This window comes from Mangifera indica, chromosome 2 (assembly GCF_011075055.1).
Source record: "Mangifera indica cultivar Alphonso chromosome 2, CATAS_Mindica_2.1, whole genome shotgun sequence".
NCBI lineage: Eukaryota > Viridiplantae > Streptophyta > Magnoliopsida > Sapindales > Anacardiaceae > Mangifera > Mangifera indica.
Genome location: NC_058138.1, coordinates 13,537,563 through 13,553,391, shown reverse-complemented (window position 1 = coordinate 13,553,391; position 15,829 = coordinate 13,537,563). Strand labels below are relative to the sequence as shown.

The 15,829-nt window shown below is 31.0% G+C and overlaps 1 protein-coding gene across 1 annotated transcript; it reads left to right on the top strand.

Annotated features, from left to right (window-relative positions):
- The first annotated feature begins 2,283 nt into the window (after nt 1–2,283).
- On the top strand, nt 2,284–8,897 carry LOC123208562 (pentatricopeptide repeat-containing protein At4g28010). The gene is made up of 5 exons (XM_044626097.1): nt 2,284–2,378; nt 4,542–4,694; nt 5,255–5,330; nt 5,665–7,874; nt 8,300–8,897. Exons 1-4 carry the CDS (start codon nt 2,284–2,286, stop codon nt 7,819–7,821), a joined length of 2,481 nt encoding a protein of 826 aa, XP_044482032.1. The 3' UTR covers nt 7,822–7,874; nt 8,300–8,897.
- Nucleotides 8,898–15,829: the final 6,932 nt, after the last annotated feature.

Genomic DNA, 15,829 nt, shown 5'->3' with positions numbered 1-15,829 from the left:
CTTGATGACATACAACTTTTTTTCTTAATGTAAAAGTTGTTGCCATTTAATTTAACATCCTTTTCAAGTAGAGCTCGTAATCAGGTATTATTTGAAGTCATTTTTTAATCTACAAATGCAAATTACAATTAATTAGTATTATATTTTAAATTTATTTAATATGGGCTTCTACTAAGAAGACATTTCCACTATTTTGTTTAAACCAATAGTTTTCGCTATTAGGCTCAAGAAATCTCAATAGATTTCCTACTAGATCTATATGTAATTTAAATATATTTCATCACCATTTTAATAAATAAGTAACATAATTTGAATAAATAGCTCAACGAACAAATTGAATAAGTCATTGAACTCGAATCAAAGTTATCACAGCTAACAATATAACATCCTAGAGTACAATTCTCAATATTAGAATAATGTATACTATATATCAATTATACATTGACAAATACATCTAATTCATGTTTGTATTTCAATCCACTTTTGTTTTGGTAAATAAGTTTCACAGTTAGTTAAATATGATCTATAATTATTGGTTTCTTAATTTTCATTTGGTTGAAATGTGTCATTCATTTTGGTGAATAAGACCACATCGGATACAAGCTTAATTAAACTTATAGTGATGAAAGACTTCATAATTGGTTTCCGACTTAATATTTAATTTGAGAAATTTTTATTAATTTGATCTTTCCGATCCCACTTTTATTTAATTCATTCAATCAATTTTAGATTTAATAAATTAAACCTAAACATGCATTCTAAACCAAAAAAATTATGTGTTTACGAAAGCTTCAACAGGAAAGGCGGCCTATTATGCTTCAAGAGCTGCGGATTCTGCCATTCACTTGACCAGTTCATGTGCAGTTTTTCCATTCTGTCCGATTCAATGGCACTGATATTGATATTGGAAATTTTTTTTTACTTTTATTTTGTCTCAACTCATGATTTAGATGAATCGCACATACACCCTCGTACATGTTCCTCGGTGCTGAGGGCATCCCCCAAAGAGCGGGAGATTTCATGACGTTCCTAATCGGCTACATGGATTTTGAATTGTAACCAGAAACACCTTATGACCCTTGTGAGAATCTTTTGAATCACCAAAGGTACTTGATTCAAAAGGTTCTCAATAGCTTACTCCGAGTTTCATTTGTGAATAAGTGATGCAAACAAATCTCATTAATCAAACTCATGGGTGTGACCCTTAATAGTGACCGCCGATTGGCAAATAAGTATTTGCTCTAATTCACAGCCTAAAGATGAATCTTTGGACAAGCTAAAGTCATTTCCTGAAGCCACAAACAAGAAACATGATCCAAGTTCATCGTGACTCCCATATTCAATTGAGCACTAAATATTTGTTCCCTATTGTCGTAGATTCACTCCCTCCAGATTCAACAATTATAATTAAAGTGTAACTATTCTCTGTCACATAAGAATTACAATGACATAAATCAACCCATCAATTTACATACTTCATTTACAATTATACATGTAACTCTAATTTTCACTACCATGAATTCTTAACAGTGGAAAGTAGAAACAAGAGAGATTCACATATACACTCAATACAAATACAAATACACAAAGAGAAACACTCTTATTAGTTAGATCATGTCATTATTACAATTTCATAATTCATTGTCATGACTATTTATATAATAATTAAACCGTGAACATAAAGTATCTGTATTTTGACCAAAATATATTAAAATTTGACTCTCCACTTTATTTATTGTGTCTCTTTACATTCTTGTGCTAAAATTCACCTAGGTTTAATGTACATCTTGTTCAATTAAACTTCTACACGAACAATACTTAAAAAGAGGTTTATTCCATTTTTGGGTTAAACGTTGAATGCAAACAATTATGACAAATGGAGTGACACTAACGAAGATAAGAATAAAGATTATGTTGATAATACAGATAAAGAACATAGCAAATAAGAAGAAAATGAGAATCAAAGACTAGTAGGAAGAACAAAAAACTGTAAGAAAGATGGACACAATGTAGGAATCATGTGGCGAGCAACCCAGATATGGAATTGCTTTTTCACATACTATGTCACAAGCTCAAGTTGGGAGTTGTGACAGTGCTTTGAGCAGTTATGAGTGATGGAGCGTTTAAGAGTGAGTGTGCGTGATTATTGGGTTTGTGGATGCAATATTTGTAGTTGAGGGTGCTTTAGCCACAGGGCATGCGCAATGTTGCTGTGGTAGCATATTAAAGAGGGGACTAGGCCAACCCTGCACAAACTAGTCAGGAACTAGAGCTACTCCCCTGATGAGTCCAAGGCAAGATGAAACTAGTGACCCTAAGCTGAAATGTGGGACATGCAAGGCTGATCCTCGAGAAGACACATTAGGGATGTTGCACAGGCAAGTTAGGAAAATTCAACCTATAACATTTGGTATTAGAGCCAAAACATCACCAATGTTGTGGTAGCAAAAATAGATCCCTCCAAATAAATTGTAGGCGATGACGGATTGACCGTTCTGCTCGGGATAAGTGAAAATCTCAGAGCTAACAAGAAAATGTTAAGAATACATCATGCCATAGTGAAGGGTGCACCAGGTGGAGGATGAGGGTCTTTCGGGGTGTCATGAGAAAATCGACATGACAGGGTATGTCGCGTTTGACAAGAGGTCAGGCATCCCTTTAGCCAATATGGGGGACACTCATCGCGTGCTCATTTGATACGGCCAGTGGAAGACTGGGGGTATTTTGCAAGCTAAGTAGAGCATGAGGGCGTGCTCCATTTTGAGTGGGGGAGTTTGTCACGGGCTCAGATTGGGAATCGTGACAGGGTTTTGGACAACTACAAGTGATGGGGCATTTAAAAGTGAGTGTGCATGGTTATTAGATTCGTTGATGCAATATTTATAGTTATAGGTGCTCTAACCATGAGGCGTGTAGCGCATTGAAAAGGGGACTAGGCTAACCTTGCACAAACTGGTCGGGAACTGAAGTCACTCCCTTAATGAGTCTAAGGCAGAATGAAACCAGTGATCCTAAGCCAAAATGTGGGCGCATGTGAGGTTGATCTTCGAGACGGCACATCGGGGATGTCCTACTGGCAGGTTACAAAAATTCAGCCTATGACAACTAGCTTGGCTACTTTGTTGGAAATTTACCGTCTTTATTGCTTAGAAATGTTGAAACCATAGAGTTTCATTAAGTGTGATTATTTTTATGTTTGGTTTTTTTTGATATGGTGGCTCCCTTGTGTGAGGGAGTTAAAAAAATTTCCAAAAATCAAATTGAATTATATCAAAAGATATTAATTAAAATAGACAAAAAAATTTCGCCTAAAAGTTTTTAGGCAAACTTTTGATATAATTACTTTTTTAAGCAAATTCATCATTTATTTTTATAATACCCTTTTTCTTTTAGTATATCTTTCTTTCATCCTTGTTCTTTCTTGACCTAGCCAATGGTGGTAAACTCTAATAATACATCATCACATTAAATACAAGATAGTTTGATAACTTATATCATAATAAATCGAAACTTTCGTTGAAAACTTATTGTGTAAACTTTCACAAATAAAAGTTTAAAGTTTGAATACTAATTTCTGAGAGGGATTTGATTTTGTTGATTTGTTTTGTTACCAATTACATTAGTTGTGTAGATAGTGAATATCTGTTATATTAGTTAAGATAAAATAAGTTCTGATGTCAGATCAAAACAGAAAGCAGAAACATAATTGTCTAGGAACTGAGTGCGAAGTGTGAGTGTGAACACAAATATGATTTGTGCATGCGAAAATGCGTATATTTCTTTCACTTAATATAAAAATATCTATATACATGAGCACTTCTTGCACTCATGACTAATATAAATAACTTTATAAAAATAAAAATATAAGATGCGAGTGCGAGAATGTATGCATTCCTTGCATTCTTGCATGTTTATGCTCGTACTCGAATTTGTATTTTGCATTCAATTTTCAAAAAACTGTGTTTATATTTTTCATTCTAATCTGATATCAAAATTTGTTATACTTTAACTACTACAATAAATATTTACTATATATATAATTAATATAATCAGTAACTATACAAATCAATAAAATCAAATTTTTCTTAAGGATCAGTATTCAAAGTTTTAAACTTTTATTCATAGAAATTTTTATAACAAATTTTTAATAAAAATTTCAATTTAATATAATATAAGTTATCAAATTATTTTATATTTAATATAATGGTATATTATTGAATTATCAATTGGATCGAAAAAGAACAAAATTGAAGTGAAGATGATGAAAAGAAAAATAGTATTATTAGCGATAAATTTACTTAAAAAAATAATTGGGTACAAAATTTCTTTAAAAACATTTACGCGGAATTTTTTCATCACTAAAGTAAAAATTTTGCGACCTATAAAAAGTGGAAAGCCCCTCCTCTGTCTTGACTCCTGCCCTAAATTTATTTTCATTCCCAAACCCGTAAAATCTATTGCCTCTTCCGACGACTCTCTTACCTGTTCCGACGCCGCTGTCGCCGACTCTCTTACCTCTTCCGAATTCTATTCTATTTCAGAATTTCTGTCTTGTCTTCTTTAGCTGAATCAGACTTCAGCTCTTCCTTGTTCTTCAGTCGACGCCCGACGACAGCTGACAGTCGACAGTCTCCTTCAACCGTAATTTCAGCCGACTCGGAAAGACAGTCTCCATTTTCGGATTTTCTTTCCAGGTATTCTGTCCCAATACAGTAATATCGGTGAAAAAAACAAAGTTTCTTAAAAGTGACAGAATAATTGTCTCTTTAAAATTCTGTTCCATGAGGTTTTCATTAATGTCGTTAATTTTGGCAAACCTGAGCTTGTAATAGAAATGCATATTCTGGTATGGTAAAATCTGCCGATTACATTGATAGATTAGTTCCATTTTCATTCTCGAACCTTTCAATACTTACATGGCATATAATTCAATTTGCACTTAAGAGGATGTCAAGAATGAACATGGTTAATCCCTCTAAAAGCAGAGCCTAGGAAAACAGAAAGACAGATCTTTGTTTAAGAATCTATTAGGCTCCAAATGGCAAGGTAATTACAAACTAAAGTCTACACGTTGATGGTGAATTATTTTTATAATTGTACCAGTAATTTAAAATTTAGTTTAAAATTGGGTAACTGAAAATTCGGCTTGGATATCAACCGGTTATTGTATAAAATCGGTTGCGTTTTGGTTCAGAATTTCCACTGAACTGTTCTAACTGGAAATTCTGTTTGGTTTGCTAATCCGGTTAACCAGTTCAGTTATCCAGATTTGTACATCCCTAGTCTTGGGTGTTCCTGCAATGGTGATAGTTGTTACAAGATATGGTTATGTAATTTTCCACATCTAAAACCCCAATAAAACCCTTCCCTCTGTTTTCTTGAAACACTTTCAGTCTTTAACCAATAAATAAATAAATAATTTCCACTCCCTCTTTTCTTTGAGTTTCAGTTCGGAGGCAAGACCAACGGTTTCTCTTCATGAAGGTTCGGTTTCTTATTTTTTCTTTTTTTAATGGATTTTATTATTTGTTTTCTGTGAAAAATTGGCAAACGAAGAACCAATGGGGTTGAGGTTTGTTTGGTTCCTGAGAAATTTTTGGGTTTAGTGTAATTACGCTTCATAATGGGAAAATTATAAATTAGTTTTTTTTTTTTTTTTTACAGCTTAAGGGTGTGCTGCGTAGAGATATATGGGGCCATCCAAACATGAAATTATTCTCATCAGTCTCATCTCTCACCTCACTGTTTGAAATTGAAACCCAGTTGAGAGTTCTCTGTGAAAAACCTAATTCTCAATTTTCAGATGCTGTTTCGTTGTTTGATAAAGCCCTATGTTTGAATCTATTTCCATCTGGGTCAGTTTGTAATTCACTCTTGGAATCTCTTTTGAAGTCCAAAAATTATGAGTATGCCTTTTCAGTTTATAATAAAATGACCCGTGTTGGTATTTCTCCAAGTTTTAGATCGATGAGTGGTTTAATTGAAGGTTTTTTGTATACACATAGGCTTGAATTTTCATTAGGTGTCATCGGGTTAATCATAAAGCGTGGTTTTTATGTGAATATTTATGGAATTAATCTCATATTGAAGGGTTTGTGTAGAAATAGTGAGGTTGACAAGGCAATAGTGTTGTTTAGTGAGACTAAAAGAAATGGTGTGTTGCCTGATATTGTTAGTTATAATACAGTTATAAATGGACTTTGTAGAGCAAAAAGATTGGAGGAAGCATTGAGTTTTTTGTTAGATATGGAAGCCATAGGTTGTTGTCCAAGTTTTGTTACATATACCACTTTGATAGATGGCCTTTGTAAGGATGGGAAGGTGGAAGAGGCTGTGGGACTTTTTAAAGAGATGAAGAGGAAAGGTTTGGCTGTGGATGTTGTTGTGTATGGCGCCCTTATAAGTGGTTTTTGTAATAAAGGAAGCTTTGATATGGGAAAGGCTCTCTTTGACAAAATGTTGGAGGAAGGAATTTCTCCTAATGTAGTTACATACAGTTGTTTAATGCGTTGTCTTTGTAAGAAGGGGCAAGTGGAAGAAGCAACTTCAATGCTAAACTCTATGATGGACCGTGGGATTCACCCTGATGTTGTTGCTTATACAATTTTAATTGAAGGTCTTTGTAGGGGTGGGAGGGCCACTAAAGCTATTGATCTATTGAATTTAATGCTTAAAAAGGGTGAAAAGCCAAGCGTTATAACTTATAATGTCTTAATAAATGGATTATGCCAGGAAACTCTTTTTGATGAAGCTTATAAAATTATGAAAATGATGATAGAGAAAGGGAATATACCTGATGTGGTTTCGTACAATACATTACTGAGGGGACTTTCCAAGAATGGCAAGGTTGATGAAACTTTGGAACTTTTTAATTCAATTGTAAAGGATGAGAGATATGTTGAACCAGATGATATGACATTTAACCTGCTAATTCAAGGGCTGTGCAAAGCAGACCGTCTTGATGAGGCTATGGAGATTTATCATGTAATGGTTGAGAGGGGGAGCTCAGGTAATTTGGTGACTTATAATATTTTAATTGGAAAATATCTTATGGTTGAAGCAATTGATAAGGCCTTGGAAATGTGGAAACGTGTATTTGAATTGGGGTTTGTTCCAAACTCAATCACCTACAGTATCATGATTGATGGATTTTGCAAAATGGGTATGCTTAATGTTGCAAAAGGAATATTTAGTAAAATGAGAGTTTCTGGACTTGGCCCTACATTGTTTGACTATAACACATTGATGGCTTCTTTGTGCAAGGAGAGTAGTTTGGAGCAAGCCAAGAGATTGTTTCTTGAAATGAGAAATTCAGACTGTAAACCAGATGTCTTTTCGTTTAATACCATGATTGATGGAACTCTTAAAGCAGGTGATTTTCAATCTTCCAAAGAGTTACTGAATGACATGCTTCAGATGGGTGTGGCTGCTGATGCTTTAACCTTTTCCACATTAGTAAATGGGTTTTCAAAAGCTGGACAGTTGGATGAGGCTAAAAGTTTGTTTCATAAAATGGTTGATAGTGGCTTTACACCTGATGCCTGTGTGTATGATTCACTCCTAAAAGGTTTTAGTTCAAAAGGTGAAGCAGAAGAAATTTTTAATTTGATCCAATATATGGCACAAAAGGGTGTTCCTCTTGACTTAGAATTAACTTCAACCATCTTGATATGTCTGTGTAATATCTCAAAGGATCTTGATGTGGTGAATCTTTTACCTACATTTTCCCAAGAAATGTCCAAAGGGACAAGCTTCTCTTGCAATGAATTATTGTCAAAACTACAAGAGTATCACCCGAAGCTTCATTTACAAGTTGCTTAGAATTTCTCAAGTCAGGAATAATGCTCACTGCTTCTTGAATTGTGACCTTATAGGTGCTTATCATATTTTTGTTTGGGCGTGCTTTAGTTATTATCTTCTCACGTAAAACATCTTTGCTTTCCTTTGATTTAGACTTCCTGTACTACTTTCAAGTGAGAGTGGAAACACTAATGTTGTCCTTCCTTTATAGTTAAAACTGGGAGAAAAACAATGTTTGTTGTCAGACGCAACTAATTAACAAAAGAGATAATAAAGAGATTTTTGGTTGTCAATCGAACAATTAAACTGGAAACTTGTGAAAGTAGGCCCTTGTATAAGGAATTATTTTACACTTAAGAATTTGAACTGATAGTCAACTAAATTAATTGAAGGATCAAAACTTCTACACCAATTCTTTTCATAGTATATACCTTTTTTCTGTTTTTCTTTTTTAATTCTGAGGCTTATGCTTGTTTCACAACTATATGATGTGGTGCAGAGAGAGATATGGTGTCCCCTTAACATGCTGCTTTCCAGGGACATTCATATGATGCTTGCAAGTAGCAAAAAAGTGAAGGAAGCAAACCGCCCTCAGAAGCAACTAATGTCGTGGTGCAGAGAGAGATATGGTGCCCCCCTTAACATGCTTGTTTAATCAGCATTGCTTTGGTGATATCATCTAGGCTTTGTTAGATACTGCACTGCCGGCAGAAGCAATATATGATAATTTGAGAAATCTCCTGATCCCCCAATATCTTTGGCTGGTGTGTTATTGAGAATTGCAAGAAAGATGAAGGATGAGTGTAAGAGTTTGAAGAACAAGAAAGAAGGAGGAATATTGTGATGATGCACTGCTATTGTTACTGCAGTAGGTAAAGTTACCATAGCAAAGGGTTGAAAGATAATATAGCAAGGCCCGTTACATCAACTAGTAATCTTTTTGCTAGTCGGATTGGGCTGCGACTTCTTCTGTAAATTAACATTATTCAGGTAGAAAAGACTCACTTTGTGAACCTTGACTTGCATTGAGGAATATTTTCATCCTTATTAATTGTTTCAAAAAGCGTGGTCAGTGCCATGTGAATGCACTTTTTACTTATTTGAAAGCATGCAGCTGACGCCAAGGCATATTATTCCCTTCAATAGATTTTTATTCAATGGTTGAATTTTCATATCTATATCATTTAACTGAAGATAAAATAAGAAATAATATCACAGTAGCTGGACTCTATTCTTTGGTCTTTAAAGAAGATGCTGACTAGCTGTAAGATTTTGCCTGGAGTCTTGTTTGAATAGCTAGAAAATGGTTAGCTTGTTGCCTTAATTCTAGAAAATGGTTTTTTTGGGTTGAGGTAAACTTGTTTTTCTTTCATTCTTCACTTGTGCAGGAAAGTTTTCCTCTGTCTTCAAGGAGACCCAGAAACACGTGTAAAGCTTGTTCTTGACTTTGACCCATTTCGCAATCAACAATAAGATACTCTTCTGTTCTAAATTTCTTTCTTCCTGCATTGGAAGTTTGACGTCTACCAAAATTTCAAATGATTAGACACTGAGTATGCCCACTGGTATTGCCCAGAAGGTGGTTGATGAATTTGAAATTTAAATCTATGGGTTTGGCACGGCCCAATTTTTTTCATTCTGAATCGATGGGCTGTGCCCAATTATATGAGGCTAGCAATCCGACTCTTTGACACCTCTAACAGTGGTGGGTCAGCTTGACACAGGTATCTTTATGAGATAAAGTTAATCTTTTGATAAGTTCCTTTTTCATTTCAATCACATCTCACGAGGGGCCACCAATTACAGGCCTAAGGTGGCCAAAAGTGGGGAATAATCTAAAGGGAAACTAAAATTTTTATACTCATTTTAATCCGTATATACATAAATATCATTTATTATAAAACTTAAACAAATATATCACAACAGTAATTAACTTTTCTAAAATACCCCTCTTTAATATTTTATGCAGAGATTCTCTGTCTTTTCTCATTTTATCTCTACAATTTTTTCTCTCTTCTTCCTCATCTTTCAAGTGATGGAATCATACAGAGAGATTATTTTTCTTCTTCCTCATCTTAAAAAACAAAAGAAGGAAGGAAAAAACTGAATTCTTCATATTAAGAATTCTTCAAAGTAAGAATATAAAAAAAAAAAAGTAACCCACAAAAATTTAACTACATCTATTTTATAACCTGAAAGAAATGATGATTGAAGAAAACCATTTAATAGGATTTAACTGAAAAAAAAAATTAACATTTAAAGATTTAACTGAAAAAAAAAATTGTTGGCGTAAGTTAACTGGGGTTGACGCCAACCCTATGCCATATATTATAATATATTATATTAAAATATAATACTGCAATCTCAGGATATTATTTTATCTGGAAGCACTTTTTAAAAAAATTCTGTACAATACTGTAGCTTTTAAAAATTAAAATAAAAGGGTTGGCATTAACGCTAAAGGTTGGAACGCCAACCCTTTTTTCGCAAGCGATAACCCTTCATTTATTTTATTTTATTTTATACAAGGGTGACGGGGCATGCCAGTCCTTGTATTTTTATTTTATAAAGGGGTGAGGGCCATGCCTGTAAAAAAAGGCAGCAGTATTTTATTTTAATATAATATATAATATATTATAATATTATATAATATTAATATTATAATATATAATAATATAATATTATATATTATAATATAAAATAATATGAAACAACGATTGGCGTCGCCAACTTTTTTTCTAGTTAAATCTTTAAGTACCAATTTTTTATTTTTTATAATTAAATCCTACTAAATGGTCTTCTTCAATCATCATTTCTTCTAGGGTATAAAGTGGATGTGATTGAGTTTTTATAAGTTTTTTTTTTTTTTTATATCCTTACTTTGAAGAATTTAGTTTTTTTTCTTTTTTCTCTTGTTTTCGAAGATGAGGAAGAAGAAATAGAATCTTTTTACATGATTTTATCGTTTGAAAGATGAGGAAGAACAAAAAAAAAATTATAGAGAAAATGAGAGGAAATAGAGAGAATCTCTATATAAAAGATTAAAGATGGGTATTTTGGAGAAGTTGATTACTGTTATAATATATTAAACTTTATAATAAGTGATATTTATGTATACATGGATTAAAATAAGGGTAAAAATTTCAATTTCCCTAATCTAAAATATATAGCTAATTAGGTAAAATTCATTCATGATTGGTCAGTCTTCAAACATGATGATAATCTATGATTTAAATATTAATATCCAATCATCTATGATTATTTTTAGGAATTTTTGCATATAAATTTCGTTTAAATTTCTATAGCAAGAAAAAGGATGGTCAAATTTGCCAATGTACCCACCTCACTTGTACAAAATTCAAACATTAGTCAAGTCCACCTAGCCGTCTTAAACACATAATTTTATATGGATAAAAGAATATATTATTTGTTTAGGGTGCGATGAGTCCTCATTTGTCAATTAAATAAGATGTGAAAAACTTGTAGGGCTGCTTGATTTTCACCCAATAAAGATTATTATGATAATTTATCTATTATTATTTATATTATTTTATTTGATTTGTTATTAATAAATAGTAATTTATTAATAGTGATGTGATAAATAATATAGATAATAATTTGATTATCACTTTTATCTTTTGTATTAAAAAAATTATTTAGGTAAATTTGATTTTATTATAATTATACTTTTATTTATTAATTTTTTAAAACAAAAATAATCTCATTTTCAATTAATATAATAAGTAATAGAAAAAAATATTTAAGAATAATTATATTCAAAGACATTTAAGTAAAATAATTTTTTAATATTCTTTATTATCTTTAATTAAATATAATAATTATTTATATTTATGAAATTTTATCAAAAATAGTAATGATTTATACTTAAAATAATCTATTTTCAAGATAATTTTTTTATTTTGATAATAAAATATTACTCAAACGAAACGTCCTTTTAAAGGTGTTTGGTCTGTTGTGGGGTAAATTACTCGGGTAAATTTTTTGTCATTGGTATTATTTTAATTATTATAATAATTTTTTATTACTAAAGATGATATGTAATGTAGGGAATTATCATTTTGACATTTGTTATTAAAAAGTTATTAAAACTATCTTAATTATATTGCAATTTTATCTTTATTAAATTTTTAGGATAAAAATACCATCATTTTTAATTAAAATAATCAATAATATAAAAAAATTCATATATATATAATTTAATTAATTAATTTTATTATTTAATATCATAACATAATATTATTATTATAAAACACACAAAATAAATATTTTAATATAAAGTTTGTTAGTTTAATCAATCATAATATTAATTTATATAATAATTTTTAAAAATATTTAAATAAAATAATATATAAATATTCATGAATTAGAATGAATCAAACATTATAATTATTTATATATATTAATTTTATGCCCATTAATTTTTTCAATTTTGACATAATAGATTACCAGTGTCAAATTCTCCCATTGTGTGTATGCTTTTCCCTATAGATTGTGATACTCGAATATCTATGTATAATTTTATATACAAATAATAATATATTATTATACCATTATTTATATATAAAATTATATATATAATTTAATTATTGCATAAAATATACATAATGGAAGAATAATTATTCTTGAATTGCCAGACGTAACTACAGAATAGTGGCAATCAATACTGTCCTCTCATAAGGTTTCAAAAAATAATTGGACCCACCAAGTATTATAAAGTTTTATAATGTCCCCCAACTTTTGTAAAAGTGGGCAGCCTCCCTTGGCCATTGCATTTAATTCTTGAATCATATTACCATTATTTTTAATACTAATAAAGAAATAAATTTGTTGTTTCATAGTAATTTATTTATAATAGGCCATTTGACCAAAAAGTCATTTGAAATATCAAATGGTTTGGTTTACTATAAGTATGACACCTTTAGTAGAATTTTATATCGATAAAATATAAAAAAAAATGTTGAATATATGTGTGTATTTTATATCACTTGTGGATACTAAGATATAACTAATTCAATCATCTATAAATAGGATTAGATTAGAACCAAACCGAACTTGAACTCAGCTCAGCTTATATATAGCTGAGTTCGAGCTCATAAAAGCTAAACTCGAACTTGACTTGACTCGTTTTTCATTATTAAAACGACGTCATTTTAATACATATTAGTCAAAACGATGTTGTTTTGTATCAAAATTTTTAATTAGAAAATTTGGTGAATAACTTGAGCTCGAACGGGCTCGATTCGAGTTCAACTCTATCTGTAAGTTTTTTAAACTATCAAAATATGTTTTGGATTGTAAAACCTGATAAAACTATTGATCTAATAATGTTACAAATAATATCAGATCCACTTTGTGTGTCTTCTTAAATGATACTAGAACAAATCTTGATGAGGATCTTGAGTCCTGAAAACGGTGATTGTAACACTCTTAATTGAATCTCATATTGATAAAACACGAAAAAGATGTTAGACATAGTATACATAAACTATCAAAAATTTTGATGAACTATTTGATAGATTATATATCGTAAACATAATTTTTTTATTGTGTATTGTGTAGTATCGTATAATAAACCTTTTTATAAATAAAATAATAACAAATTTTAATTATTACATCATTAATTTAAAAAATATCACTCAAATATACATCTACCAAATTATTATTTCTCTAGAGACATATATAAATTCAAATCAATATTATATATCCTATCATAAGATACATTTATTATATTATACTAATTTAATATACTGAAATGATTTATTTTTTACTTATATTATAGGCCAAATGACTATTTCCCACCCAAGGTTTGATGTTTTCTCAAGTTTCCACCCTTTAACTATGGAAACACCAAACACCCACCCATAGTCGGTTAGATTTAATAAAACTCTAACGGTGGTAAGGATAAAATCGTTATTTTCGCTATAATATTAAAAATAAACTAAAATAGAATCTAATTTTGCCCCCCTAAACTTTAAAAACTAAAATTTTCCCCCAACCTAAGTTTTAAAAAATGGCAGTTTCACCCTAGGGTTTGGTTTTGAAATCTCTGGCCACCGTTCCGGCTCTATTGCTGACGACCTCTCCCTCTCGAAGCAGCCTCTCCTTCCGGCGAATGCTTTCCTCCCATTTGGAGGCTCGATCGGCCTCGTCTTTGCCTTGGAAGACGAAGAACTTCATCGGGGAAGACGAAGCCGTCGTCTTCGTCTGGGAAGACGGTCATCTTCCCAGAGGTCTTCTTCTTCGTTTGGGAAGATGAAGAACTTCGTCTTTCCCGATGAAGTTCTTCGTCTCCCAAGGTGTCTCCGACGTCGATCGAGCCTCTAAATAGGAGGAAAGCATTCGCCGGAAGGAGAGGCTGCTTCTGCAGGGAGAGGTCGTCGGCAATGGAGCCGGAACGGTCGCCGGAGATTTCAAAACCAAACCCTAGGGTGAAACTGCCATTTTTTAAAACTTAGGCTAAGGAAAAATTTTAGTTTTTAAAGTTTAGGGGGGCAAAATTAGATAAAATTTTCAGGCGTTAGGGTTTTGTTAAATCTAACCGACCATGGGTGAGTGTTTGGTGTTTCCATAGTTAAAGGAGAGACATTTAAGAAAACATCAAACCTTGGGTGGGAAATAGTCGTTTGGCCTATATTATATCGTAACATAATAATAATAGATATCACATATCCTATGATAATAATAAAATGAATATGAATCAATGAATTCTACTTTATTTAATATGGATTTCAATTTGATATGCTTCTAACCAATTAATTATTGATCATAACTCTACCTTGCATCATTATAGTGCAATTTAACTCTGTCATTCTTGATGAAGCTCAATATTAATTCTCATGGGTCATTCATCATGATTATGATTAATGATTTCAATTGTGTGACATAAAAAAAAATTGATGAGATTGTGATATTGTTCACAAAGATGTTTGAGATTAATATCGTTTAACAGATGTAAAGATAGATTTGGCTATGGTTCATAAATCGATAGTTTTGGTTCGGAACCACTAATTCATGATTAAAAAAAATAAGAATCTTAAATTGGAACTATTACATGACGGTCCATAACTGGTTTAGAACCAATAGTTTTGGTTTATGACTCTGGTTAGAAACCAACGTTGAACCATCGGTTCTGATTCATGGTCCTAATTTATTTTTAATTAATAATTCTAATAATTAAAAATTAAAAAATTAAAAACTTAAAAAAAAAGGTTTGAACTTAATTTTTCAATTAAACTTTTTATGTATCCTCTTGAGGTTTAGAAGAATTAAAGTCTACGTTATTCTATTTGCCTTTTTTATGATAAATAAAATAAATTATATAATTAATTATAAAATATAATGAAAAAAATAATAATAATAGATAATAAATAAAATTAATTATAAACATAAATTCTATGATTAATTATGAAATTATATAATAGAAAGATAATAATAATAAAATTATAAAAATTAAAATTAGAATTGATAAAAATAAAAAGAGAATTTAATTGAATTTGAGATAATTTGATTGAAAGATTGAGAGAGTATTAAGAATTGAGAAAATGAAAAATGAGAAACGAGAGTTTAAAAGATTGCATTTGCTAGTTCAAGAATTTTTTTTAATTTAAAAAATAAAAAATTTGGTTTATGAATTTTTAAATTGTCGGTTCATAAACCGGTTATGAATAAGTGGTTTGATGGTTCAAAAAAATTAAAATTGGAATTGAACCATCAAAATTTGGTTCCCATTTTGATTCAGATCAATTTTGATTTTAATTTTACATGGGTCAATTCTAATCCAATTCATAAGTTAAACTGACTCGTGGCAAGGTTTACAAGAAGAGATAACAATAACTTTATTTTCCTTTTACTAATCGAATGTCTTGATCTCCTATCATTGTATTTTTTAAAGTACAATTGACTTATTTCCACCCACCCTCCAGCCATTAGGGGAGGGTTTTGCAGCTTCTAACACCATTTGGTTCTATCCTTTATTTTCTCAAACAATAGGGATGTCATAACTCGGTCA

Coding starts and splice junctions, on each gene's coding strand:
- LOC123208562 (XM_044626097.1), top strand. CDS start 2,284: ATGAGTCCAAGGCAAGATGAAACTAGTGACCCTAAGCTGAAATGTGGG. Junction 2,379..4,541: donor ACATTAGGGATGTTGCACAG/GCAAGTTAGGAA, acceptor ATTCTATTTCAG/AATTTCTGTCTTGTCTTCTT. Junction 4,695..5,254: donor TTTTCGGATTTTCTTTCCAG/GTATTCTGTCCC, acceptor CCGGTTAACCAG/TTCAGTTATCCAGATTTGTA.